Raw genomic sequence first — 27,218 nt, forward strand, 5'->3', positions numbered from 1 at the left:
AAGTCCAGGGTCCCACAAAAAGAAATGCCGACCTCTAAGGCACAAACATGAAGCAAGGCTCCAGTCTACGAGTGATCTAAGCAGAAGGAGATAGTAAAAAATCATTTTTACTGGACTGCTTGGAAAGCATCTCTTATCATAAATAAAGACTGCAAGCTGGACCTGAGATCTTTGGGCTGATTACTTCAAAATCAACCCAAAGATCGGGGGCTTGTGGGGGACAGATATCCCCCGGGTCCACTAGAAGGAGGAAAGACCTCACGAAAGGCCCAAGGGCCCAATGGATCGTAAGGTCACTCCTTCATGGGCCTGGGGAGGAACAGTCAGTAAAGCAGATCGACATAAGACCGGATTGGTGCAAGCCCGGACGGCCCACAGCGTTGAGCAAGCGACCACAACAAGGATCCGACTTTCCCGCGCTGGAGCCCCACGCAACGGAACCAGGCGAGGATAGGTCGGCAGAATCATAGGAAGATAGACTCAAACAGTTCACTATCTTTTAGGTGCATATTGTTATCATATCCACGTGTATTGCCCCACGGTCGAATATATAAGGCCTAGGGGGCAGGCACCCCTTCAAGAGGATCGATCCCATTACTCAGCCACCCACCTCAACTCTCCACGTTCTCGCTTGAGAAAGCTACCTTGTAACCCATTACACAACGCATACTCACCAGGACGTAGGGTGTTACGCATCTCTAAGCGGCCCGAACCTGTAAACATTGTCCATTGTCCCTCGTGCACCTGGCACGAACCATTTTGCTACAGTCGGCGACACCGTCCTACTCCTAAAACACCTTGAGGGGCAACCCCGGGTGTGCGGTCGGACCCAAAACACCGACAATGTCCAACAAAGTACACTCAATGATGCACTTTTTCATATTTATAATTTTTATAATAAAAAATACTTATAGAAAGCCAAAACGTAGTTTGGATGGAGTGTAGGACGCATATTAGATTGGAAACATATGAAGTGCAAACCAACTATTTGGTGTGATATGTGAAACTAACGAGCCATTGACAATTTTGTTATTGTGATTTGTGAACTTTGTCAATATGTCATCGGACCCACAAATCATAGATACAGATGGTCTCACCAGTCATACACACATGTTGACATAATAACAGAAAGCCAAAAATTGAGAGTGATAAAATTACAAATTTCTCGAAAACTAACGTAGTATTGGTGGAGGTGGGATGATATATTTAAAAATATATCAGAAAAAGTAGAAGGGTCTTTTTGAAAGATAATATATGGTGGGGAGTTTTTTAAAATCAAACTATCATGACTACTTATACTATCTGTGGTTGGTTTCAATTGATACCTTGCAATCTTGCATAGAATTTTCCTATTAAGAAGAAATAAACACCATGAATTCATTTTAACTTCTTGACAACACTTTTGATAGCCGAACTGGTACAAATGCCGAGACCTACTGTCAGTCAGCGCTGGCAACACCAGCGCGTCAACTCATCTGATCCCGATCGGACCATAAAAACAAATGAAATAAACAAATAAAAATACGCGCGACGAACAGAGCTGAACACAAACACCCACATCGATCCAACCCAAGCCACGCCTCGGCGACAGGCCGACAGCCCACGAGCGAGATCCAACCCAAGTTCCGACGCCGCGGGCGAGACCGATCAGATCCACCTCAGCCGTCTCGGATGGCGTCAGCATCGACGGCGGTGCGGATGCTCCCCGACGGCGGCGCTGACGACGAGGAGCGGTGGCTCGCCGAGGGCATCGCCGGCGTCCAGCAAAACGCCTTCTACATGCACCGCGCCCTCGTAAGTCCTCCTGCGGAACTCTACCCCCACCTCCCCACCGCTTCTTCCTTCCTCGGTCCGTGTTCCAATCGTGCGATTTGGGTGCAGGATTCCAACAACCTCAAGGACGCACTCAAGTACTCGGCGCAGATGCTCTCCGAACTGCGCACCTCGCGACTATCGCCGCACAAGTACTACGAGCTGTGTGAGTAACTGTGGATTTGGAGCTGCTGGGTCTGTGGAATTCTGGAAGTGGGATCGGTCGGAATTCTGATGGGATTCACTTGTCCGCTGCAGACATGAGGGCGTTTGATGAGATGAAGAAGCTGGAGATGTTCTTCAGGGAGGAGACTCGCCGGGGCAGCTGCTCTGTGGTTGATATGTACGAGCTTGTGCAGCATGCTGGGAATGTCTTACCGAGACTGTGAGCCTGCTGCCCTGCTGCCCCCATTTTTGCATATTCTCAGTTCTCATTGCTATGTATGCAAATGCCAGGGAGGAAAATAAGAACATGTCTCTATTGACAGTATGATTAACTTGATAAAATATAACCCAACAGTGCGCGGACTCTTCTGATCACGAGCGAATTAAACTCAATGCTCATCTTTCTAGTATCCACTCTTGAACTCGGTATATCATCATTATGTCAGGATACCACTAGTTGTTTCTCTGATTCTCTCTGCCATATTTGTTACTTAATCCAAATGCGGGTTTTTTGTTTTTTGAGGGCACACGCTACAGTAACTATATCCTACAGTGTTCACGAATTTGTATTAGTGCACTTGTAGATCAGGCTGATGTGGGCTTCTTTTGTTGTCCACATAAATGATTATGTGTTTCTGATCACGAGTAACGTAGTTGATTGGATTTTCTACATAGACTTAGGTTTAAACTAAAAATATTCTAAAACATGGAAATTCTTCCTCAATGGCATCCAATCCTTATTAATATCCATGGCGAATACATTTCAGTTCCACTGTATGTCTCATCAAATCAGATCTATTATAAAAAAAACTCGGCCGGGGAGGGAAAGACCGCCCTCCCGGTATTCCATATAAGAAGAGACCGAAACAATGGTCCCGGCCGAGAAAATCCCCGAACCCTGCCCCCCATCACTAACGGGCCGGCGTCAACTGTCCACTCTGCAACGGCCCAACCGGAGGGTGGTGCACAGGACATCGTACCCCGAGAGCGGATGGGGCACAACGAGGGAATTTTTTTAACCAAGCCTGAAAATTCGCTCCCGATAGGAATCGAACCCAGGACTTGGAGGTGCTACTCGGAAGTCCTTAACCGCTAGGCTAGAGGCCCTTTCGCAAATCAGATCTATTATATTCTGATCGATTGTAATCAAACTTCATTCTGTTGATGTTGTTAGAGTGGACACACTAACCAGTTCAACCAAAAAGCTTAAATTGTTAAGAGAAGGTAGGCAATCCACTTATACACTTCAACACTCCCACTCACGTGCAGTTGGAGAGAAAGGCGCAAACGTGGGAATAAAGGGGTGCAGACACAAATAAAGCCTCTGTCTGGATTTGAACTTGAGACATCTGACTTCGATACCATGTTAGTGGACGCACTAACCAATTCAACCCAAAAGCTTAAGCTGTTAGCAGAAGCTAGGCAATCCACTTATACACTTCAACAGATGTTACTCCTGCAATTCGTTAGTCGTTACCCCCCTGGTCAGTGATCATGAATACTTGAAACTTTGTACAAGATGAAAGTTGTGAGACTTTAACTACTCATTAACTTAAAAATATTTAGCCTTGGAAAATTTAAAATCAGATATGTAGGTTTACCTTGAAAAATATTTTCATAATTTCATAAATGGATTGTATTGTTATAAATATATTAGTAGAGAAAACAGTGCTCAAAGGTATATGTTAGAGACTGTGTCAATGTCTATTGTCTAAAGGTGAAGTGTATATTTTTGACTGGAGGAGCATATATTTTTTTTGAAGAAAATTTGAAGTGTTGTACAAGCAGGTTGTCAAGTTCATGTTAGAGATCTGCGTAAACTGTGACCGCAGCGGCAGCACATTATGGTGGTTTACCTGTTTGCTTTTTTACTATAGTCAATTTGTATAAAAATCAATATAAATATCAGACCTAGCATGACTCGTGTTTGATAGTGTACTTTTGTTATGTTTTTTTTGCCATGATACTTCCGTTATGCTCTTGAACATCTATGAAATTTATGAAGAGCTAATCTTTTTTCAAGGATAATACCTATGATTTATGAAAACATACATCTGATTTGGTGTTTACATGCCAGCTATCTCCTGTGCACGGTGGGATCTGTGTACATCAAATCGAAAGAGGCTCCTGCTAAAGATGTTCTTAAAGATCTCGTTGAAATGTGCCGAGGCATTCAGCATCCCCTTCGTGGCCTTTTTCTGAGAAGTTATCTTTCTCAAATAAGCAGAGACAAGTTGCCTGATATTGGTTCCGAGTATGAAGGGTACTGTACCTTTACTTCATGTCATGATATTACTTAACCAAGCCTTTTTAGAGTTTCAATAGTATCAAGCTAATTTTTGGCCAAGAGTTAGTTTGTTCTTTATTTCCAAGTGTTTACTATGTTTTCCTTTTCTCTTCTTTTGTAACGATGCGTTATTATGGATTGAAAGTTAAACTGACAACGAAAAATTTAAACCAATAGATTTAACATGAAACATGGTAATCACAATCACAAGTTAGTTAGGGTAAAGCTGCTTTCTCTGGTTGCAAATATCACATGTAGCATTAATTTTTACATATGGCCTTGACTTTACAAGATGGGAACTGATGTCAATTAGTCCCCACTTCATATTTTCACTACTCATAGGTCATACAATCTTCTACTCCCTCCATTCTAAATTATAAACCGTTCAGGCTTTTCTAGGTGCATAACTTTATCTATGCAACTAGATATATACTATGCCTAGATACACAGAAAACTAGTATCTAGAACAACTTATAATTTGGAATGGAGGGAGTACTTATGTTTGGTGCTGCAACTTGCTGTGCATTAATTGCCATCACTTTGTTGGCAACTCTTTTCTGTCACTAATCTGTTAATAGTTTTGTAAACTGTATTAAACACATTTGTATATTCCCATCCAGCCATCCTAACTCCCTGCTTGACCAAGGATCAGCAGAGATGAGGAAAACTGTAGTCAGTTATATTTATTTTAGTTGAAAATTGGGACATGAAGATTATAATAAACCCCTTAAAGTGTGTATATATACCATCATCTTTTGCAATTTTAATCATGCAGGGATGCTGAAACTATTAACGACGCAGTTGAATTTGTTCTTCAGAATTTCATAGAAATGAACAAACTCTGGGTTCGGATGCAACATCTGGTATATTGCAGGCTTGTAACCTAAGGCAGAATCTGCCTTTGTTCCTTAATTTTTTACCATGCATTTTACCATGCCACATGAATGACACCAGTGATTAAATCTATTCCCGGGTACGCCATTCTATATGAAACTGAAAAAGATCTGTTTGGTCTATAGGGGCCTGCCCGAGAAAAGGAAAAGCGTGGGAAGGAAAGAAATGAACTGCGTGATCTGGTAATTCAGTGACAGCTGGATATTCTACTCAACTGTATTTTCGAAGTCATGCAAATTGGCATTATTTTTTTAATCTTCTTGTAGGTAGGCAAAAACCTTCATGTTCTAAGCCAGATTGAGGGTGTTGACCTTGATATGTACAAAGAAACTGTTCTTCCAAGGATATTAGAGCAGGTTTGCAGTCTGAAGTATTGATGATTATGATATATTAAATTATTGATTGTATTGGAACTTAAGTATTAATGTATTGGCAGGTGGTTAATTGTAAGGATGACCTTGCACAGTTCTACCTGATGGACTGCATAATCCAAGTCTTTCCAGATGAATACCATTTACAAACATTGGAAACATTATTGAATGCATTTCCCCAGCTTCAGGTTGACAACTTCACCTTTTTCAGCTTGATCCTTACTGCCTTCGCGATTACAAATTCTTCATTGTAATGCATCATGCTGGACTTCGATGGACGTATGGTTGCAGCCAGGAGGCCATCTAAAATAAATTCACATGCACTTGAATCGTGTACTAATCTTAATTGTACAGTACCATACATGACAATTGTCAGTGTTTCGTACCTCACTCCGACAAGTAAATTTATTGTACGCGTTCCGGGCTCTGGAGGGTGTGCGCGGAGGGCGCAAGGTTTATACTGGTTTAGGCAGAACGTCCCTACTTTCAGTCATCGGTGGCTTGTGCTACCGACACCATTGATGATCAAACTCGTAGTAGGGGTTACAAGCGGTTGAGAGAGAGGGAGGAGAGGCTCCCAAGTGGAGCTTAGAAGCTGTAGGGTGGATTCCTAGCTAAGTCTTGGCTCAACGGGGCTCCGACCTCCTAGTCCTCGTCGACGCTCCTCCTGTTCGTCCTTGTGGGTTCGTGTTCATCTAAAGTCATCTGGTTGCCCCAAGAGCTCCCTCCTTTCGATCCTCTTGCCAAGAGGCCAGTCTCTCCCTTTTATAGGCTAGAAGAGGGGTTGACCAGCGGTGGCTTCCCTAGGAAGGAGCCGTAAGGCAAGGGTAAAACCAGCGTTTTACCCTGGGTGGAGCCACGTGTACTCGTGGTGCCCGAGGCAGCCTCGCTGTCTCGTATTTACCGCGGCGGATGACGTGGGGGCAGCCTCGCTGTCTCCCTTTTATAGGCATCATCTTTTTGGCTACGCCGACCCCTGGCCTCCGTAGCCTAGGGCTCGGCGTAGCCCGTCATGTAGTGCCCTGCGGGAGGTCTGCGCACTCAGGCCTAGTCTGATAGGCCATAAGTGCGTCGTAGGCCGAGGGGTACGCATGCCATTAATGCGCCGTCGTTCGAGGGGCTCGTAGGTCATGAGTGCTATGCGACCCGAAGTGCCCGTAGGTCGAAGCGGACTGGCACCGCGCTGTGGCTCGGTGCCAGATGTGGTTAAATGCGGTCGGCTATTTATGGCGAGTCAGTATGGGGCCAGGCGTGGGATCCACTCGAGTGGTTCCCTTTCGACACGCTCGACCACTCCTGTCAGGTTCCGCCACGCCTGACCCTGGGCTCGGTGCCACGAGGTTCGACCGGGGACGGGCTCTTTCAGATTTGACCTATTCGCCTCTCCCAGCTGACTAACGGGCCCCAATGATCATGGGCTCTTCCCTCAGCGCACTCTCTGACTGGCGGGTCATAGGGACCAGGGTCATTCCTCCGACAGTAGACCCCGAGCACCCCGGTGGAGTGTCCCTGCGGGGGCTTTTCTTTTTTCTCGGGTCGAGCGTTGTCCGTATCTTCACCTTTCGAGTAGCTGCCACGATCGCCTCTTCGCAAGGCGCGTCGTCCTCAGACGCGACCTGCTTCTACTTAAGGTGAGGTTTAGACGAGTGTTTGCTCGTCATTCTTTTCAGGTTTTTTTTGTCTCCGAATCCTAGCTTCGAATGGGGTTCGTTGAGAGGTCGTCCGTTGGCTCGCCGTGGCTGGAGCAGTGGTCCCCTCTCTCCTCAGCCTCTTGGGAGAGCCATGGAGTCTTTCGTGCAGCGCCGAGGGCTGCCGAGGTCCAGGTGGAGCTGCTCCGGTCTCGGCTTGTCAAGTCTAATGGTCGCGCGGCGGGTAAGACACTTTCCTCTTGCTTCGTCGAACCCTTGGTGTTGTACAAGCCCTGATTGCTTTTTCTTCTAATAGCCTTGAAGGCCAAGCTCAAGGAGCTGCGACACCATTTGGGTCGGGCTCTGGATTTCATCGGGGTGTGTGACTCTTCTCTGGTGGAGCTCGTAGACGACGTCCCACGCCCTGTTCGGGGCGCTGTTGGTCTAGGTGCTCACCGCGGTATCGCCGCGGCGCTACTCGTCGGGGAATTCAGGACAGGCTGCGACCTTCAAGGGGTCATTGGTCCTCCCTCGGCCTTACCAGCAAAGGCTTGATGGAGATGCTAGAGCGTTATGACGAAGCAGTGAGCCGTATTGTTCACAGGTTGTCCGTGGGTGACATCGTTCGCAGCGCTCCTGATCCTGCATTGTAAACACACCTCGTCGTGACCTTTTTTTTTGAAATAATAGGAAAGTTGGCTTACCGTTTTCCGTTTCTGGCGGATGATGCTCGTTCGTGTTGGAGTGCCCTTTCTCGCGCGCGAGTTCGAAATGTCATCGGTCTATTTAGAGTACGTCTACTTCGGTTTAGGGCCCATCCACGGGCGGTTTCAGCGCTGATGTGAACGTCACGCTGGGGGTCGACATGAATGGAATAACAACGCATTTGTAATACCACGATTTGCTTTTGTTCATAACTTCGCGCGCGACTTTGGCTATGGCAGTTATGGGTTCTGGGCCCCCAGGCCCTGCCTCTCTCTGAGCACTCTATGAGTCTAGGGGGTGCCATTTGTGCAACTTTTGTCCATCTGCCATACCCGCGCGGGGCGAGCCCTCGAGCCCCTGCTCGATGCAGAGGTCCGTCTAGGGGGCTTGCCTCATCTTTTTGGTTTTACTCTCCCCTGCGCATCCTATGCAGGTATGAGGGGAGGTGAGCCGTACCACGCTTTCCTCGATGGGCTAGCAATGGCGCTCGGTGAGTTACAAGTGGGTAATCCAAGTGAGGCCCTGGATGCTTTAGCAGGATCCAAGCACGGGGTTCGCTGGGGATTGTCCTCATACTCCCAGGCATCGACTCATATAGTTGTCGATCCTGTTCGACCGGGACCGACGGCTCGCTGCCTCTCTCCGCGATAAACCATAAGTCAGACTTTCCTAGGATTCGAACATGAGCTGGAAACACCCTTAACGCTTCGCGTGTTAGGGTCCTGGCCGCTAGTGTGCCTGTCTTCGGCTACCCCTTACTCAATTTTTCGCTTGAGCAGCCGCGAGCCCGCGAGCCCTTCGTGGACCGGCCTTTGAACTCTAGAATTCACGGCTTTCTTGCCATGAGTTTTTTGCTCTTTGGCTCATGCAAAAGGAATTTCGAACGGGTTTGGGGTCCTTACCGAAAAGTAATCCCTTGTCGTTTTTGAATGGGTTCGGGCCTTTACCGGAAAGCGATCCCTTATCGTTCGTCTAGTTCCTTAGGCTGGGGCATTTTTCGAAGGGCGGCCTAGTTAGTTTTGGCTCCCTTCGAATTTCTCAGAATCCCGCATCAGCCAAACATACAACAAAGAAAAAAGAGGTATTAGCATGACCTTTCTCGGGCATAAATGTTACACTTACTGGAAGGATAAAGATTCGTTTAGCAAGAGGGGAGGTTAGTAGTTTTTTAGGTGCTGCTCTGTCTGTTACTCCCCCCTTCCTTCCTGGCACCCGAGCTCTCAGCTGAGGTCGGGGGCAGGGAGGTTTGCGGAGCGTCAGAGTCTTGTTATGGGTAGAACCGCCGCAGTTGCTCAATGTTCCATGTGTTGGCGAACGTCCTCCCCTCCTCGTCCTTCAACTTGTAGGGTGCAGGGTGGAGTCCTAGCTAAGTCTTGGCCCAACGGGCTCCGGCCTTCTGGTCTTCGTCGGCGCTCCTCCTTCTCCTGTTCGTCCTTGTGGGTTCGTGTTCGTCTGAAGGCGTCTGGTTGCTCCAAGAGCTCTCTCCTTTCGATCCCCTTGTTTAGAGGAGCATCTCCTTTTTATAGGCTGGGAGAGGGGTCGACCAGTGGTGGCTTTTCTGGGAAGGAGTCGTAAGGCAAGGGTAAAACCAGTGTTTTACCCTGGGTGGAGCCACACATACTCGTGGGCCTGGGGCTGCCTGACTGTCTCGTATTTACCATGGCGGGTGAAGTGGGGGCGGCAATGGTCCCAGACGTCATCATTTTGGCTACGCCGACCCCTGGCCTATGTAGCCTGGGGCTCGACGCATCCCATCGTGTAGTGCCCTGCGGGAGGTCTGCGCACTCAGGCCTAGTCCGATTGGTTATAAATGCGTCGTAGGCCGAGGGTTGCGTGGGCCATTAATGCGCCGTAGTCCTTGGGGTCCGTAGGTCATGAGTGCTATGCGGCCCGAGGTGCTCGTAGGTCATGAGTGGGAAGCGGATCGGCGTCGCGCTGTGGCTTGGTGCCAGGCGTGGTTAAATGTGGTTGGCTATTTATGACGAGTTAGTATGGGGTCAGACGCGGGATCCACTCGAGTGGTTCCCTTGTGACATCCTATCAGGTTTCGCCACGCCAACCCCAGGCTCGGTGCCACGAGATTCGACTGGGGGCGGGCTCTTTCAGGTTTGACATATTCACCTCTCCCAGCTAACTAATGGGCCCCAACGATCAGGGGCTCTTCTCTCAGCGCACTCTCTAACTGGTGGGTCCTAGGAACCAGGGGTTATTCCTCCTACACCAATATACTGATCCATGATGTCTCAACTTTTTCGTGAGAGTAAACTAAGTTTAGTGTACTGTCGTACTATGGTAGTATGTTTAGATGATGAAAATATGATGATTTACGACCCTTCTATTTTCAGTAGAATATCTGCCATAGGTATAAATTGCATGGATTGTTAATCTGCTATCTTCTATAATAAATAGGTTTAACCAAGCTCAAGCTCTGAATACTGTGAAGTTGGATTTATTTGGGAGTTTACAAGCCATTTTTTACTTCAGCAAGAACTGAAGTCATTTCTAAATTTCTTTTTGCAGCCAAGTGTTGATATCAAAACAGTACTCTCTCAACTTATGGACAGATTGTCTAACTATGCTGCCTCAAGTCCTGAAGTAAGCATTCGTTATATAGCTTGATCATTCAAATTTTGTATATGCTTGACATAAATGAATTATGCAGGTGTTACCAGAGTTCTTGCAAGTTGAAGCTTTTGCTAAGTTCAGTAATGCTATTGGAAAGGTAAAACTGTAGCTGTTAGTGTTTGGACATGTAATGTGCATTTGATTTGATACAAGGCTAAATGTTCGCAACTAACTGTGAGAAACCCTAACCTTATGTTAGGGTTGGGTGTTTTATTAATAGACTTGAGTTAACTGGGCCTGACCCATTACACAGGGGTGAGAGAGTAATTACACGAGGAAAACCCCAAACCTTCATCAAGTATTCTAACACATACCCCCGACAATCGCAACTCTATCCTGTACAGATGTTGAGGCGGGATCAAAAGTCTAAAAATACAGTCGACGGTAACCTCTTGGTGAAGATGTCGGCGAACTGCAGCGTGGTAGGGACGCTGAGAACCCAAACGTCACCGGCGGCGAAACGCTCGCGGACGAAGTGCAGGTCGATCTCCACGTGTTTAGCGCGCTGATGTTGCACGGGATTGGTGGAGAGGAAGACTGCGTTGACGTTGTCGCAGTAGACGAGGGTGGTGCGCTAAAAGGGGCTATGGAGCTCTTGGAGGAGCTGGCGCAGCCAGGAGGCCTCTGACACATCGTTGGCCACGACGCGGTTTTCGGCCTCTGCGCTGGAGCGGGAGACGACAGGCTGCCGCTTGGTAGCCCAGGAGACGAGGTTGGCATCCAGGAACACGACATAACCGGATGTGGATCGGCGTGTGTCGGGGCAGCCAGCCCAGTCAGCGTCGGTGTAGACCACGAGCTCTGACGTCGGGGATGGTTGGAGTAGGAGTTTGTAGTCGAGGGAGCCACGGAGGTAGCGCAGGATCCACTTGAGAGCGGTGAGATGGGGCTCCCGCAGGGTGTGCATATGCAGGCACACTTACTGGACGGCGTAGGCGATGTCGGGCCTAGAGAAGGTGAGGTACTGGAGCGTGCCGGTCAGGCTCTGGTAGGACGTCACGTCGGCGACCGGGGGCCCGTCGTCCTCAGAGAGCTTCGCCTAAGTGTCTACAGATGTGGAGCAGGGCTTGTAATCGGACATGCCAGCTCGCTCTAGGATGTCAACGGCGTACTGCACTGGTGGAGGAAGAGACCCTGAGGCTGGCGCTCGACGGTGATGCCATGGAAGTGGTGGAGGGGCACTAGGTCCTTCATCGCGAACTCCCGCTGAAGGGCGACGATCGTGCGCTGTAGGAGGTTGGCGGTGGATGCTGTGAGCACAATGTCGTCGACATAGAGGAGATAGACGCTGTTGTCGCGGCGCTAGTAGATGAACAGAGACGTGTCCGACTTGGTCTCTACGAAGCCGATGGAGGGCAACTAGGAGGTAAAGCGACTGTACCATGCTCGCGGCGCCTACTTGAGGTCGTATAGGGAGCAGTTCAATCGATAGACCAGATTCGGGTGAGTGGCGTCAACGAAGTCGGTGGGGCTGGTTGCAGTAGACAGTCTTCGTCAGAGTGCCGTGGAGGAAGGCATTCTTGACGTCGAGCTGATGGATCGTCCAGTCTCAGGAGGGGGCGAGGGAGAGGATGTCGCGAACGGTGGCAAACTTGACGACGGGGCTGAAGGTCTTGTCGTAGGACCCAACGGGCCTTGTAGCGGCCAAGGGAGCCGTCTGAGGTCAGCTTGTGGCCAAAGAGCTACTTGCCGGTGACCACGTTGGTGCCTGGTGGACACGACATCAGGCCCCAGGTATGGTTGGCCAGCAGGGCCGCGTATTCCTCTTCCATAGCGCGACGCCAATGTTGGTCGGCGAGGGTGGTGCGAAAGGAGTAGGGGATCAGGGATGCGTCCGGAGGAGTGATAGTCGTATCAGCTGCCAGGATCAGCCGGTCGACGGGGCAGAGAACGTTGGCGGCGCGCCGAGTCACCATCGGGTGGACATGTCCGGGGTCGCGGTGGATGGCGACCAGGTGGTACATAGGTGGGTTGGAGCAGGCCGCCGGGACATCGGGAGCCACGAGCATGGCTTGCTCACGGCGGTGATAGACGACGGTGGGGTCGGTGAAGCGAGCCACGCTAGTCGACGGGCTTAGGTCAGTGGGCACCGAGGGAGTGGCGCGCTCGCGGCAGTGGTAGACGAAGGCGGGTCGGCAAAGCAGCCCGCGAATGGAGCAGGTGTGGTTGTCGGGGTCGCGCATGGTGCAGGCGTGGTCGATGAGGTTGCGCGTGGCGCGAGAATAGGCGCGAGCGGGCCGCGCGTGATGCTGGCAACGGCGCAAGGCGGGGCACCTGGGTGGAGGGGAACCGGATCGGACTCAAGGAGGGAGTCAAGATCGGTGGGTGGGGAGCTAACAAGGGGAAACACATCTTTGTCGAAAACGACGTGACGAGAGATAATGATGCGGTGGGAGACGAGGTCTAGACAGCGATACCCCTTGTGGTCAGGGGAGTAGCCAAGGAAGAGGCAGCGAGTGGGACAAGGAGATAGCTTATGGGGAGCGGCATGGTTTTTAAAGAGGTAAGGCGGTCCAAGGCGTTGGACCACCGCCTGGACGCCTAGGCGAGGTAGGCTGGCAAGGCGCCTAGGCGTTAGACCACCGCTTGGATGCCTAGGCGACGCCTTAAGAACAGTGGGGAGCGGTGGCAGAAGTTTTTGGATAGCAGGCACAGCTGAACACGCGAAGGTGATCATAGGAGGGGGTTGTGCCGTACAGGGCGAAGTGGGGAGTAGAGTGGCTCACTGCCTTCGAGGGAAGATGGTTGAGGAGGTGTGCAGGGCCTCTGCCTAGTGGCTAGCAGGGAGAGACGCCTGGAAGAGAAGGCATCAGATAATATTGGTGGTGGTGCAAATCATGTGTTCGGCTCGACCGTTCTGGGCAGAGGTGTAGGGGCACGAGCGACACCACTGGACGCCATGAGTGAGAAAGAAAGAACGGGAGGCGTGGTTGTCGAACTGGCGGCCATTGTCACACTGCAGGGCACATACCGGTCGACGAAACTAGGTGGGTATCCAGGCGAAGAAGTGTGTGAGGGTGGTGAATGTGTCAGACTTCAACAGAAGAGGAAAAGTCCAAGGAAAATGGGAACAATCATCCAAAATCACCATATAGTATTTATAACCAGATAAATTGAGTACAGGGGAGGTCCAGATATCACAATGAACCAGATCAAAAGCCTGCTCAGCCCGAGAAGAAGTAAATGGAAGACGAGTATGTCGGCCTAACCGACAAGCATGACAGAGACCCTCAAAATGTCCCTTACTACATGAAAGATCTAAACTATTGGTAATCTTGGTCATGACATTGGGTCTTGGATGGTCGAGACGACGATGCCAAGTGGTAAAGGAGGTGGTGGAGACCAGGACGGGAGGCGGAGACACGCCGATGGTGGAAGGCTGGAGCGTGTAGAGTGGCCCCGAGCTGTCACAACGGGCGTGAGGGGTCCTGGTGGCCAGATCCTTCATAGAAAAACCAGAGGGGTCAAACTCAATGGAACAAGAGTTGTCGGCGGTGAACCGACGAACAGAAAGAAGATTATGAGTGATATGTGAGGCTACGGGAACGTCGTTGAGATAGAACGGCCAGGGAGAACCGAGGCACCTACTGAGGTGACCGGTAGAGTGGAGCCGTTTCCAACGACGATCGAGGAGGGATGGGAGGAATGGGGGATAGGAGCGAGAGAGCGTGCCTACAGTGGGGGTGTTGGTAGGAACACCGGAGTCGACCGCCCAGTTAGAGGAGGGTGGGGCCATCACCATGGTGCTAAAGGCGGCGGCGAGGGAGGCGATGTCCCATCCTCTAGCCAGTGAAGATCTAGGAGTCGTGGTGGGGGTCCCCGGGGGTGGGAGCTGGGGCTGAGCCGGAGTCGTCGGTGGCACGCCGTAGGGAGGCGCTGTCAGGAGGACAGGCGCCGGAGAACAGGAGGCACTCGGGGCCTGGCCTGGCCACATGGAGATGGTCCAAGGGTTGTAGAATGACAGCCACGCTTGGCCGCCACCACGGCCGGAGGGGCCACCTCGCTCACCCTTGCGGGAGCGACGACCTCCGTCGGCTGTGGAAGCTAGACGATGAGCCATGGGGACTGCGGGAGGACATAAGCCCTAGTCGAAGGAGGGCGAGGGGCCACCCCCCTGAAGGCGCCTGACCACCGAGAGGGGCGCTGTAGAGGGCTGGGGCCGGAGCGGGTGCCTCAGTCACCATGGTGAGCTCCTCAAGGAGAAGCTCGTTTCGCACTGCATTGAAGGTGGGAAAGCACATGGTCCTTTTGATGAGAGCCTTCAGGTGGCCGTAGCGAGGGCTAAAGGTTGTAAGTAGAGGGACTCTAACTCTCATCCAGAGGATGACACTACGAGCTGGGGCAATTTTCGTTTATTTCTCACACACTACTCAAAATGCCAAACCCATCTAAAGGTTGGAGACACATATTTATAGCCCTAGAGGCTGCACTACCACACCTTCTCACACACACTACACAACAGGATTGTCCTCTAGATGCTAAAGAGACTACAGAGGACAGTCAAAAAACGACTGCTGTCCTCTAGATGCTAAATAGACTACAGAGGACAGTCAAAAAGCGACTACTGTCCTCTAGATGCTAAAGAGACTACAAAGGACAGTCAAAAAGCGACTGCTGTCCTCTAGATGCTCAAGACTTATTCCATCATTCTCCCCCTAAGTCTTGGGCGTCGTCTTGTGGGAAAGTTGGGCCATCCCGGACCTAGAGCAAAGCTCAAGAAACTTGATCTTACCAAGGGGCTTGGTGAGCATGTCTGCAAGCTGATCCTTGGTGCTGATGTAGCGCGCCTTGATGCTACCTTCTGCCAAGCAGTCTCGGATGAAGTGGTATCTCATCCGGATGTGCTTGCTCCATTCATGGAACATGGGGTTCTTGGCCAATGCCAGAGCGGATTGGCTGTCCACCTTGAGTTCCACCGCTCCAGTGTCTCTCCCGAGGAGATCACCGAGCAGTCGAGCCAGCCAGAGCGCCTGAGTCGAAGCAGTGGAGGCCGCTATGTACTCGGCCTCGCAGCTGGAGTGCTGGACATGGCCACCACCTGCTGCTTGACCGACTGCCAGCTAATGAGGCACTTGCCGAGGAAGAAGAGGATCCCGCTTGTGCTCTTGCTAGTGTCGATGTCACCGGCGTGGTCGCTGTCGCTGTACCCGACAAGGTGTGCCTCCCCAGGGCACCTCGAGTAGGAGAGACCATGGTCGAGAGTCCCCGCAACATAGCAGATGATCCTCTTCACAGCCTGCTCGTGCTCCGTCGTCGGTCGCTGCAGAAACCGACTAACGTGTAGCGAAGGCTCCTCACAAGACGTCGGTACTGTGTAGCATCCACCTCCTTCGTCGTGCTGTTGCGACTCAACTTCAGCCTCTCCTCCATCGGAGTGAGAGCTGGGTTGCAGTCGGTGAGCCCAGCTAGCTCAACAATGCGCTTGGCGTAGGCGGTCTAGCGAAGTGTGATCCCGGAGTCTCTCTAGCGCACCTCAATCCCCAGGTAGGAGAGATGCCCCAGGTCACTCATTTGGAAGGTGGTCTTCATCTCTTCCTTGAACGCTGCCACCTCTGCATCCTTGGCGCCGGTGATCACCAAGTCGTCGACGTAGACACCCACCAGCAGGGCACTTCCTCCATTGCCCCGCCGATAGATGGCCGCCTCGTGCGGGCTTGGCGTGAAACCCATTCCTTTGAGCGTGGAATCTAGCTTGGCATTCCACGCCCTCGGTGCCTGTCGTAGGCCATAGAGAGCCTTGTGCAGGCGCAACACCTTGCCCTCCTTGCTAGGGATCGCAAAACCTGGCGGCTAGTGTACGTAGACCTCCTCCTTTAAGTCGCCGTTAAGAAACGCCGACTTGACGTCCATGTGATGCACGTGCCAGCCCTCCTTGGCTGACAACGCATGGAGGAGTCACACGGATTCCATCCGTGCCACGGGGGCGAAAGCATCGTCGAAGTCGATCCCCTCCTGCTGTAAGAAACCGCGTACCACCAAGCGAGCCTTGTGCTTGACGATGGCGTCGGCTTCATCCCTCTTCAGTTTGAACACCCATTTAAGGGTGATCGCGCGATGACCATGAGGGAGATCAGCGAGCTCCCAGGTGCGGTTCGTCTCAACTGCGTCCATCTCCGACTGCATTGCGACACGCCAAGCCGCGTGTTTCTCGGCCTCTGTGAAAGACCGAGGCTCACCATCGTCGCATGCAAGATGCAACTCTCCTGCCAAAATGCGAGACGCTGGCCCGGCACTGACGGGTCGATGAGAAGGCCCTCCATCTTTCGATACCGCAATGGCTCGCCGTCGTAGCACGCGTCAACGCGCTCCTCATCGTGGGAGAGCGGGGTCACAAGCTCCACTGGGTCATGTTCGACACGAGCTGGCGTCGGAGAAGATGTTCCCGGGGAGGGTACCGTCGGTGTTGGAGTACGTGGTGACGGAGAGCTCGCTGGAGCCGGAGTCGTGGCTGGATGGCGTGGTGGCGAAGAGCTCGTTGTAGCCGGAGCTAGAGAGCGTGGCGTTGTAGTCGGTGGAGACTTGGGGGCTGGAGTATGCCTACTCGAAGAAGGGTCGCCTACTCCCCCGGCTCCCTCAAAGTGGACGTACTCGATGGTGAAGTCGTCGTACGTCGGAGTCGTGCCGTCGTCCACCGCCTTGTCCCAGGACCATCCTCGCCCTTCGTCGAACACTACGTCGCGCGTCGTGCGCACACGCAGTGTTCCTGGGTCAAGGATGCGGTAGGCCTTCGAGCCCTCCGCGTAGCCAATGAACACCCCTGGGGTGCTCTTGTCGTTGAGCTTGCCGATGTGGCCAAGCTCCTTGGTGAACGCGAGGCAGCCGAAGACCCGTAGGTGAGAGACCGCCGGCTTGCGCCCATGCCAAGCATCGTACGGTGTCATCCCGTTGAGTGCCTTGGTGGGCGAGCGGTTGAGGATGTAGACCGCTGTCACCACCGCCTCTCCCCAGAAGACAGCCGACATTCCCCTCTGTTTGAGGAGAGCCCGAGCCATCCCCACAATCGTCTGGTTGCGCCGCTCGACGACGCCGTTCTGCTGCGGGCTGTACGGCGCGGAGTAGTGGCGCTGAACGCCCTCATCCACGCAATACGACGCGAACTCAGCCGCCGTGAATTCGCCGCCGTTGTCGGTGCGCAGCACGCGCAGCTTGCGGTCGCACTCCGCCTCCGCAGCGACCCGCACACGCCTGATGGCGTTCGCAGCCTCTCCCTTGCTACCAAGGATCATCACCCACATGTAGCGGAAGAGATCGTCGACGAGCAGCAAGAAGTAGCGTCATCCTCCTGGTGTGGCTTGTGTCACCGGGCCACACAAGTCTCCATGCACGAGCTCGAGTCTCTCCTTGGCTCGGAAGCTCGACTGCTGGGGAAAGGGGAGTCGTCTCTGCTTTGTCAACACGCAGACATCGCAGAATTGCTCCACATGGTCAAGGCACGGCAGGCCTCGTACCATCTCCTTGGCACTGAGCCGCTTCAGGGCCTCGAAGTTAAGGTGCCCGAAGCGCTCGTGCCACTGCCATGCCCCGTTGTCTCGACGAGCAGCAAGGCAGCAAGGTTGTGCCACCTTCACATTGAGGATGTATAGCCGATTTGGACTCCTGCGTATCTTGGCAAGAAGGCGACGAGAGGGATCCCAGATCCTCATGACTCCGTGCTCGACCTCCATGCGTGAACCGTTCTCATCCAGCTGTCCCAAGCTGATGATAGAGTTCCTCAACACGGGGATGTAGTAGACTCCGGTGAGCAGCCTGTGCTCACCAGACGCGGTGGTGAAGACGACTGAGCCGGTGCCCTTGATCTCTACGCCAGAGGCGTCCCCAAACTTGACGGAGCCTCGGACGCTAGAGTCAAGCTCGGTGAAGAACTCCTGTCGGTCGGTCATGTGATGAGTGGCGCCGGTGTCTAGGCACCATCCTTCGATCATGTCTTTGTTGGAGCCGTCGTCGAGGAAAGCGCGTGCTTTCGACTCATCAAGGTGGAGTGCCGCTGCGGCCAGTGCCGCTGGAGATAGCTCGATTCTTGCATGTGCTAGGAGCAGAGCCTCCTCCGCCTCCGCCTGTGCGACGTTGGCCTGGCCACGTCGTGGCTGTCGACAGTCCCTGGCCTAGTGGCCAAGCTTGCCGCAGTTGTGACAGCCGTCGTCTCGTGCCGGCTTCTTGTTGCCGACGGCGCCGCCTTGGGCACCTCCACGGGCACCAACCTCAGCATGTCCTCGCGCCCCGGCCTGGGCGCCTCCACGTGCCTTGCGTGGCTTGTCGCGTTTGCGGTCTCATGTCGAGGACTCCCCCTTCTTGTCACCCTGGCAGGCCTCCCACTGCTCCCGAGTGAGATGTAGCTTCCCGTCGATAGTAGGCCCAGAGGGAGCCTGTGGTTCATCGTCGTCGACCACCTTGAGACGACCTATCGCCTCTTCGGTTGTCATCGTGGAGAGGTCAAGCAGAGACTCGATCGAGCGAGCAATCTGCTTGTACTTCTCGAGGATGCAACGGAAGAGCTTCTCAACAGCTGTCTCCTCATCGTAGGTGTCGTTGCCGAACTGCACCATCTTCTGCAACAGAGTGTTGAGGCGGAGAGCAAAGTCATCAACATCCTCACCTGGCTTGAAGGCCAGGTTCTCCCACTCCTTGTGAAGTGCCTGCAGTGTGGTCTTGCGGGCACGGTCGCTGCTGATGCGGGTCGCAGCGATGGCGTCCCAGGCCTCCTTGGCAGACCGCTTCTGGGAAAGCGAAAACTGCATCTCGGGCGGGATTGCAGCAATGAGGGCATCCAGCGCCCGTTGATCCTCGTGGTAGTCGACGTCGCCGTACCGAACTGCTTCCCACATGTGGCGAACCTGAAGCCGTACCCTCATCACCGCGGCCCACTTGACGTAGTTGGTCATGGTGAGGGTAGACCACCCACCGCCGGGACCGATGTCCCTGACAATGGCCTGGGCCATGCCGCGACCATGGTACCGATCCGGGGAGGGAGAGCCGCGCCGCCTGTAGAGGCCGCGATCTTCGTCGACTCGGTCGCCGCCGCCGGGAGCACCGCCGGCGTGTCTACGTCCGTCTTGGCTGTCATCGCGTGCGCCCTCGCCCGGAGCGTCGTCGGCGCGTCGGCGCCTATCTGGGCTGCTGCCACGCGCGCCCCCATGGGGATGCGCGGCTGCCCACTGTGCTGCCTGCTCTCGCGCTGCTTCCCTCGCCAGTTTGAGCTCTTTGTCGGTGTTGTCGTCGACAGAAGCAGAGCTGTCGGCTCTATTGCCGCGCAGAGCCTCGAGCTCTGCTGCTGCCGCACGTGCAGCATCCATCGCCTCCGCTGCTGCTTCTTCCGCTCTCGCTGCTGCCAGTTCCGCCGCCGCCAGCCATGCTGCCCTCGCCGCTGTCGCTGCAGCCGCTGTTGCTGCTCGCTCGCGTTCTTGTGCCGCGGCGACCTCGGTCTCCTGCTGGCGCCGCGCACTCGAAGTGACCGAGCGTAGGGACATTGTGGGCTAGCGAGGGGTCGCTGCGTGTGGAAGAGGCTGTCTCAGACGAAAGGTTGCTCGTCTGAGCAGGAGAGGAAGGAACAATTGGAGCTCTTGCTGCCGACTGAGTGTGGGGAGAGGCGCGGGAAGGAGATGAGCACGAGATGTTTAGGCTGCAGGATAGTTTGGCTCCGATACCAATTGTAAGTAGAGGGACTCTAACTCTCATCCAGAGGATGACACTACGAGCTGGGGCAATTTTCATTTATTTCTCACACACTACTCAAAATGCCATACCCATCTAAGAGTTGGAGACACATATTTATAGCCCTAGAGGCTGCACTACCACACCTTCTCACACACACTACACAACAGGATTGTCCTCTAGATGCTAAAGAGACTACAGAGGACAGTCAAAAAGCGACTGCTTTCCTGTAGATGCTAAAGAGACTACAGAGGACAGTCAAAAAGCGAATGTTGTCCTCTAGATACTAAAGAGACTACAAAGGACAATCAAAAAGCGACTGCTGTCCTCTAGATGCTCAAGACTTATTCCATCAGAGGCCACGCAGAAGATTCATCACAAAGGTACGGTCGGCGACCGGCTCGCTGAGGTCGCGGAGGGAGTCTGCCATGCCCTTCATCTGGCAGCAGCACTCCCCCACGGAGAGGTCCCCGTGAGAGAACTGGTGAAACTGGGCGTTGAGGTGGAGTACCCGAGCATCCCGGTTCTCGAGGAATCGTTCCTCGAGAGCGAGCCACGCATGTCGAGCAGTGTCCGCCTGATCGTGGATGATGTCCTGTAGCTCAACGGTGATGGTGCCGTGGAGCCACGAGAGGACAACATTGTCCATCAGGCACCATGATGGAGACGGCGGGGCGACGAGGTCGTCGAGGGCATGGTCAGCGAGAGCGTACAACCGAAGTGTTAGAAGGGCATGACCCTGCCAACGAGGGTAGTGGGAGGACGCCGGGTCCAACACGATGGACACGAGGGACCAGGACCAGATGTTGTGCAGCCAGGCGGCCTGATCGTGGAGATCGGCGATGTGGTCGGTGTTGAGTCCAGGGGTGAGGGGATCCTTTGGAGTGTCCGGAGGAGCCGCAGGGTCGTCCGAAGGATGACCGAGGATGAGGCGTTGAACTGTGGCCATCTGGGTGGTCAGAGCGGCGCCCATGGCACACTCTTGCTCCAGGGCGAGGGATGCGGCGTGCTCGCGCTCCTGCGAGGCAGCCACGATTTCCTGGATCGTGGCGATGGCGGTGACCAACGCGGAGTCATTGGAGGGTGTGGGAGCAATGAGGGTGAAGCCTGGCGGGGGTCGACGGGGGCGCTGCTGCGCAGGCGAGAGGTCCGAGGTCGGCGATGAAGGGGGTACTCCCCGACGGGCGTTCCGGGGCGCCGGAGCGCAGTGCTCGCTCCGGGGGATAGCCAGAGAGCGCCGGAGGAGGGGAGCCCGAGCAGGGCGGCCTGGGAGGCGGCACCGGCAGTCTGCCGGTCGAGCAAACGTGGTGCTACTGTGGTGGCGGTGCCAGAGGCCGCTGGTGAGGCGAGGAGGTGGCCGGCACGGAGGTCGGTGGCGGCGGCCACGCCCGCGGCGGCAGCCGCAAGGGAGAGGGGAGCGCCGTGCGGCAAATCCATGGGGAGGGGGAGTGTCAGAGGGGTTGCGGCTTGGGGAGCCGGCAGTGGGGGAGGAGTGGCCGCGGATGGGGCGCCGGCGGCTGTTGAGTGCAGCGGCGGCTAGGGGTTTACGAGGGAGAGAGGAAAACCCTAGCTCTAGACCATGTGTGAAACACTAACCCTGTGTTAGGGTTGGGTGTTGTATTAATAGACTTGAGTTAACTGGGCCTGACCCATTATACATGGGTGAGAGTAATTACATGGGAAAAACCCAAACCCTAAACGGGTATTCTAACACTAACATACATACATAGTACGTAACTGAATTGCACCAGATTTGTTTTTTCCATAGCTATTTTGGGCTGTGGCTCTTGGGAAACCTAAACAGATACACTTTTTTTGCAGGTGATAGAAGCCCAACCTGACATGCCAGTTGTTGGAGCCGTAACTCTATATGTATCGCTTCTGACTTTTACTCTCCGTGTACATCCTGACCGGCTTGATTATGTTGACCAAGTGCTCGTAAGTCTTCTTTAAACAATTATATGGTTTATGCCGTCTGTTTGCTGACTCAAGAAGTCATTTTTTTTTGTTGTACTATAATTGATAGGAACTTAGGAAGGCAGTGATGTAATCCACTAATGGTCTAATGTTAATTCAATCTAACTCGTTATATTTGTCTGGACAGGGTGCATGTGTCAAGAAACTTTCAGGCAAAGCAAAACTTGAAGATAGCAGGGCAACGAAGCAAATTGTTGCACTTCTTAGTGCTCCCCTAGAAAAATATAGCAATATTGTTACTGCATTAGAACTTTCAAACTATCCTCGGGTCATGGATTATCTTGATAATGCTACAACCAAAGTGATGGCTGTGGTAATAATTCAAAGCATAATGAAAAACACAACCTGCATATCTACTTCTGACAAGGTAATATTTCATGTTATGATGTTATTATTTATTACTCTGCATATTACTAAGCAACTAATTGTATGCCTTTGTGTTCTTGTTTCTTGCAGATTGAGGCACTATTCGATTTAATTAAGGGGCTGATAAAGGATATGGATGGGGCTCAAGATGATGAAGTGAGTTCATACACTTCGTTAGAAAAGCGAATTTTTACTTGTTTGTTGTCTTCATTCTGCCGCTTAGTGCTCCCAATATTGTTCAGCTAGATCAGCACAACACATTTCAATTTCATTTTCTCATGAAGTTTGCTCAACCTGTAACAATGTTTTTTTATTATTTTAGCTTGATGAAGAAGATTTTAAGGAGGAACAGAACTCTGTAGCACGTCTCATTCACATGTTGCACAATGATGAGCCTGAAGAGATGTTGAAGGTAATTTGTTGTTATACTGATGTTCATGGTTTTTAAAGCGGTAAGGCGCTCCAAGGCGTTGGACCACCGCCTAGACGCCTAGGCGAGGTAGGCGGGCAAGGCGCCTAGGCGTCAGACCACCGCCCGGACGCCTAGGCGACGCCTTAAAAACAGTGCTGATGTTGATGAAAAGCTTCAATAACAGTATAACACTCAATTTTGATTGATTCCGTGTTGTAATTACATACAAATTGCTATGCATCTGTGTTGCACAAACCATTTTTTCCTGTATCCACATGCATAAACTGAACTGCTCCTGTGATTTTGTCACATCACTTGACCATGGTGCTCATTCTCCCAAAATAGGAAATTTGAAATAAGTTGATGCTAATTGCTTCATGAATCTCTGTTGCTAAGCAGCACTTATTTGTATCCACATGCATGAGTGCGATAGGTTTGGATTTCTAATTGCAGTATGCTTTTGGTCTTTCAGATCTTATGTACTGTACAGAAGCATATACTTCAGGGAGGCCCCAAACGTTTAACTTTCACTGTGCCTTCTTTAGTATTCTCCGCTCTTAAGGTTTGTCCTACAATTCATTGAAAAATTATGATGTAAGGATTTTTTTAGTTTCAAAATATTCTATGGTTAATGTTCATACTCTTCTAAAACTCGATATTTATATTGTTACTGTTGCTTTTATTAAGCAATATTGACTTCTTTTCAGATTTAAATATAGCTCCTTTTCCGATTCAATTTTTTTTGTTGACTTTTCAGTTTTCAATAGATTATTATGCGACTGAATATGTAGTTGTGTATACATGATCCTCCTAAATTGGAGACACATTTGAAACACTGGCAAATCGTAAAAAAAAAACTTGACCTGCGGGGGTAAGATGGCCCTCGGGTCTTATATTAAGAAGACATCGCGCAGGCCTAGAAAACCACCGAACCCCTACCCCACTCATACACAATGCACCGTAGCCATATGTGAGAATGATCGCGACTAGGTCTGGGCCTGAGACCTGTGCTTTGTTGTGGGATAGGCGAGAGGATTTTTTTACCCATACTAAAATTCGCTTCCACAAATAGTCGAACTCAGGACATTAGGAGTGCTACTCAGACCACCTAATCAACCTAGCTAGAAGGCCTTTTCACTGGCAAATCGTTAACGAACCATACTTTGTTGAACATTGATCTTTGTAATTAGGGAAGTGATATTTCTCATATATGCTTTGCTGATTATTATCATCTGAAGGATCTAATATACAGATAACTTGTATCATTTACAGCTGGTCAGGAGATTACAAAGCCAAGATGGAGATGTCACTGGGGAGGATGTTCCTGCAACTCCAAAGAAAATATTCCAGATATTGCATCAGGTTTTGTCATAGATTTATTTGCATGCATCTAACTTTCGTTACAGTCTCATAACAGATGCATACACTTCCTTCCAGTCTTGGAAATCATGTTTTGTACATAATGTAAAGCTACATTATCACAGATTTAGGCCCATTAGACTCAGCCTCTCCCTTTGGCTAAACATCCTTCTGTAAAGTTTCCTAGTTAACCTTGATAGGTTTGTTGTACAACTTCGCTAACTCTTTTTTTATATTTTAGAGAGAGAGAGAGTATTACCACAGTAGGGGTTTAACCTACTGTATTCCATAAAAAAGATACATACACTGTAAATATGTTTTTCAGCTTATATTTCTTTACTTTTGCCCCTGTGTATAATAGGAAGAGTTTCGGAACAACACATATTTCTAGGTGTTAATCATCTCAAAAGTTTCTGGCAAACTATGCTTAATAACACAGTGCACCCAATGTTACATGCATAGTTGCGAAAACATTTCATAACATCTCCATATTCTTCTGCACACTCATTGTTTTCTTTTTTTTTTTGTCCAGACTATCGACGCACTTTCTTGTGTTCCTTCCCCAGAGTTAGCTCTGAGACTATATTTGCATTGTGCAGAGGTATGCTTGTAATACTGCATATTTTTGTAAGTCTTCCTCTTATTATCTGATTATGTTTCTTGATTTAGGCTGCCAATGACTGTGATTTGGAACCAGTTGCTTATGAGTTCTTTACTCAAGCGTTCATATTATATGAAGAAGAAATTGCGGTATGAACCCTCCCATCTCCTTCCCTGTATGCCCTAGTGCATGTAACCCGTGCACTTCCAGTGCCTAATTGAGCTGTTTGATGCAATCTGGACTGTATCATAATGTATGCTATATGCCTTTGTAAGGACATTTTGTTGCATTTACATTTGGTCTATTTTCTCTTTACAATATTTCTGTTCCACAAGCAGGATTCAAAGGCTCAAATCACTGCAATTCACCTGATAATTGGGACCCTTCAGCGGATGAATATATTTGGGGTGGAAAATAGAGACACTCTCACTCACAAGACAACAGGGGTAATGGTTCTTGTTTTATGTCTAGTTTGGATCCATGATTCTTGTTCGGTTGCAGGTGGATTGGAGGGGATTGAGGGGGATTATATCCCTGCCTATTTAAAATTAAATAGGGAGGGATTTAATCTCCTCCAATCCCCCTCAATCCACCTCTAACCAAACAAGCTCTGATGGGAATTGGAGGGGATTGAGGGGGAAATTAGTTTATTTCCACATCCAATCCCCATGGGGAATGGGTTTATGCAAAGTAAGCCCTTAATGTAGCCTCTCGAGAACTGTTATTGCATGGAATCAGTCTTCTTTGGACCAAGCGCTAGTCTCTTTTGTAAATTACATTGCTATTGTTTTATGCAGTACTCAGCAAAACTTCTCAAGAAGCCTGATCAATGCCGAGCAGTTTATGCGTGTTCACATCTTTTCTGGGCTGATGACCAAGATGGGATAATGGATGGTGAAAGGTAAAGATGATTGATCTACATACTACTTAATTGGATCTCAAGTTCATATTGTCCATCTTTCAGTGTCTAGTTTTGCAAATTAATTATTTGCACATTCCTAATGGTACTGAGACAAGTGCCTATCATTAATGCATGGGTTCATGTCTATTTAAAAAATCGCATGATGTCATGAGCTCAATCCTTATGGAAATCCAAGTTAGTGGTTGGTAGCTAAAGGTTATAGCTAACTGCCATTGGATTTTGTTTGACTTGTTAAGAGGCTACTGACTTCCTAATTTTGAAACTTTGTTTCAGGGTTCTGCTTTGTTTGAAACGTGCCTTGAGAATCGCAAATGCTGCTCAACAGATGGCTAGTGCTACAAGGGGAAGCAGTGGATCCGTAACTCTATTTATTGAGATTTTGAACAAGTAAACTCGAGAATAGATTTGATATTTTCTGGTGGATAATTGATTTGTGTCAGTAAACCTCATGCTTTCACCATTTTCAGGTACTTGTACTTCTTTGAGAAAGGAATTCCGCAGATCACAAATACCGTGATTCAAGATTTGATTGAATTGATTAGAACGGAGAAGCAAAGTGATAACTCTGTAGCTGATCCATCTACAGAGGCATTCTTTTCTAGCACTTTGCGGTACATTGAATTTCAGAAGCAGAAAGGTGGGAGCATAGGCGAAAAATATGAACAGATAAAGACGAGTTCATGAGTCAGAACTAGCGCGGCGCCACGACTGGTTTCGATTTTGTTGAGAATTGGGTCGTTTGTTTGGCATGGTTCAGTGAAATAGAAACCATAAGTTTTAGCTCGCTCCATGTAAAAGATGTTTATACGAGCTGTTAATTCTCAAATCTCACGGTCTGAGCGGGTCTGTTCGCCCATTGGCAACACTTTCAGGTTTAGTCAGGTGGCAATAAGCTGTGTCCTTTGGGGAGCACAGGTCTGTACAGGATTACTTGTGTTCGTGATCAGTTCTACTGCTACCTGAATTTCATCGTTGTATATTTCCGCCCCTTATGCGAAGCTTATGGATTTTAGATCTCTGTAACATTCGGAGTACATGCCTTCATTTCTGAGTTCTGACTGGACATTGATGATTGTTTCAGAGTGGCCAGTGCAGGACTTGAACATTTTGGATGCCCGTTCGTTGACATTTTAATGTTACCCATTACTCTGCTGTGTGGCATGACCTCGCTGGGTTTCACTCGTTCTTGCTGAGAACAATCACAAACACGTGTATCCATCTGGGCATTTAACCATTTGAAGCACTGTTTGAGTCCTGCTTGAACCAGTGATATCGATTGATTAAGGATACACTTACGTACAGTAAAGCACTGACGTTTATATTATCGTACTATAGAGCAAGAAAATGTTTTTTTTTGGTCGGGGGTGGGGGTGGTTTGAGAACGGCACAAATGATTTGGAAAAAAAGCAACCAGTTAGGTGCAGTTTGGTTCACGAAATGTAACGT

General features: G+C 50.6%; 1 protein-coding gene across 2 annotated transcripts; it reads left to right on the forward strand.

Moving 5' to 3' along the window:
• Nucleotides 1–1,451: 1,451 nt before the first annotated feature.
• LOC100285267 (vacuolar protein sorting 35) lies at nt 1,452–26,852 on the forward strand. 2 transcript variants are annotated; one of them, XR_004858200.1, is made up of 22 exons: nt 1,452–1,794; nt 1,882–1,978; nt 2,071–2,197; nt 4,055–4,240; nt 5,040–5,127; nt 5,284–5,340; nt 5,425–5,514; nt 5,595–5,717; nt 10,383–10,457; nt 10,525–10,584; nt 21,957–22,073; nt 22,240–22,479; nt 22,569–22,634; nt 22,801–22,890; nt 23,363–23,452; nt 24,163–24,252; nt 24,782–24,850; nt 24,919–24,999; nt 25,189–25,540; nt 25,648–25,751; nt 26,046–26,159; nt 26,240–26,852. XR_004858200.1 is itself a non-coding variant. In NM_001158161.1 (22 exons), exons 1-22 carry the CDS (start codon nt 1,672–1,674, stop codon nt 26,454–26,456), a joined length of 2,412 nt encoding a protein of 803 aa, NP_001151633.1. In that variant the 5' UTR covers nt 1,646–1,671; the 3' UTR covers nt 26,457–26,832. The 2 variants fall into 2 exon arrangements, 1 of the variants encoding a protein (NP_001151633.1); NM_001158161.1 differs by having other exon boundaries at nt 1,646–1,794; nt 25,189–25,296; nt 26,240–26,832.
• The last annotated feature ends 366 nt before the right edge of the window (nt 26,853–27,218 follow it).

Source organism: Zea mays, chromosome 1, assembly GCF_902167145.1.
Source record: "Zea mays cultivar B73 chromosome 1, Zm-B73-REFERENCE-NAM-5.0, whole genome shotgun sequence".
Taxonomy (NCBI): Eukaryota; Viridiplantae; Streptophyta; class Magnoliopsida; order Poales; family Poaceae; genus Zea; species Zea mays.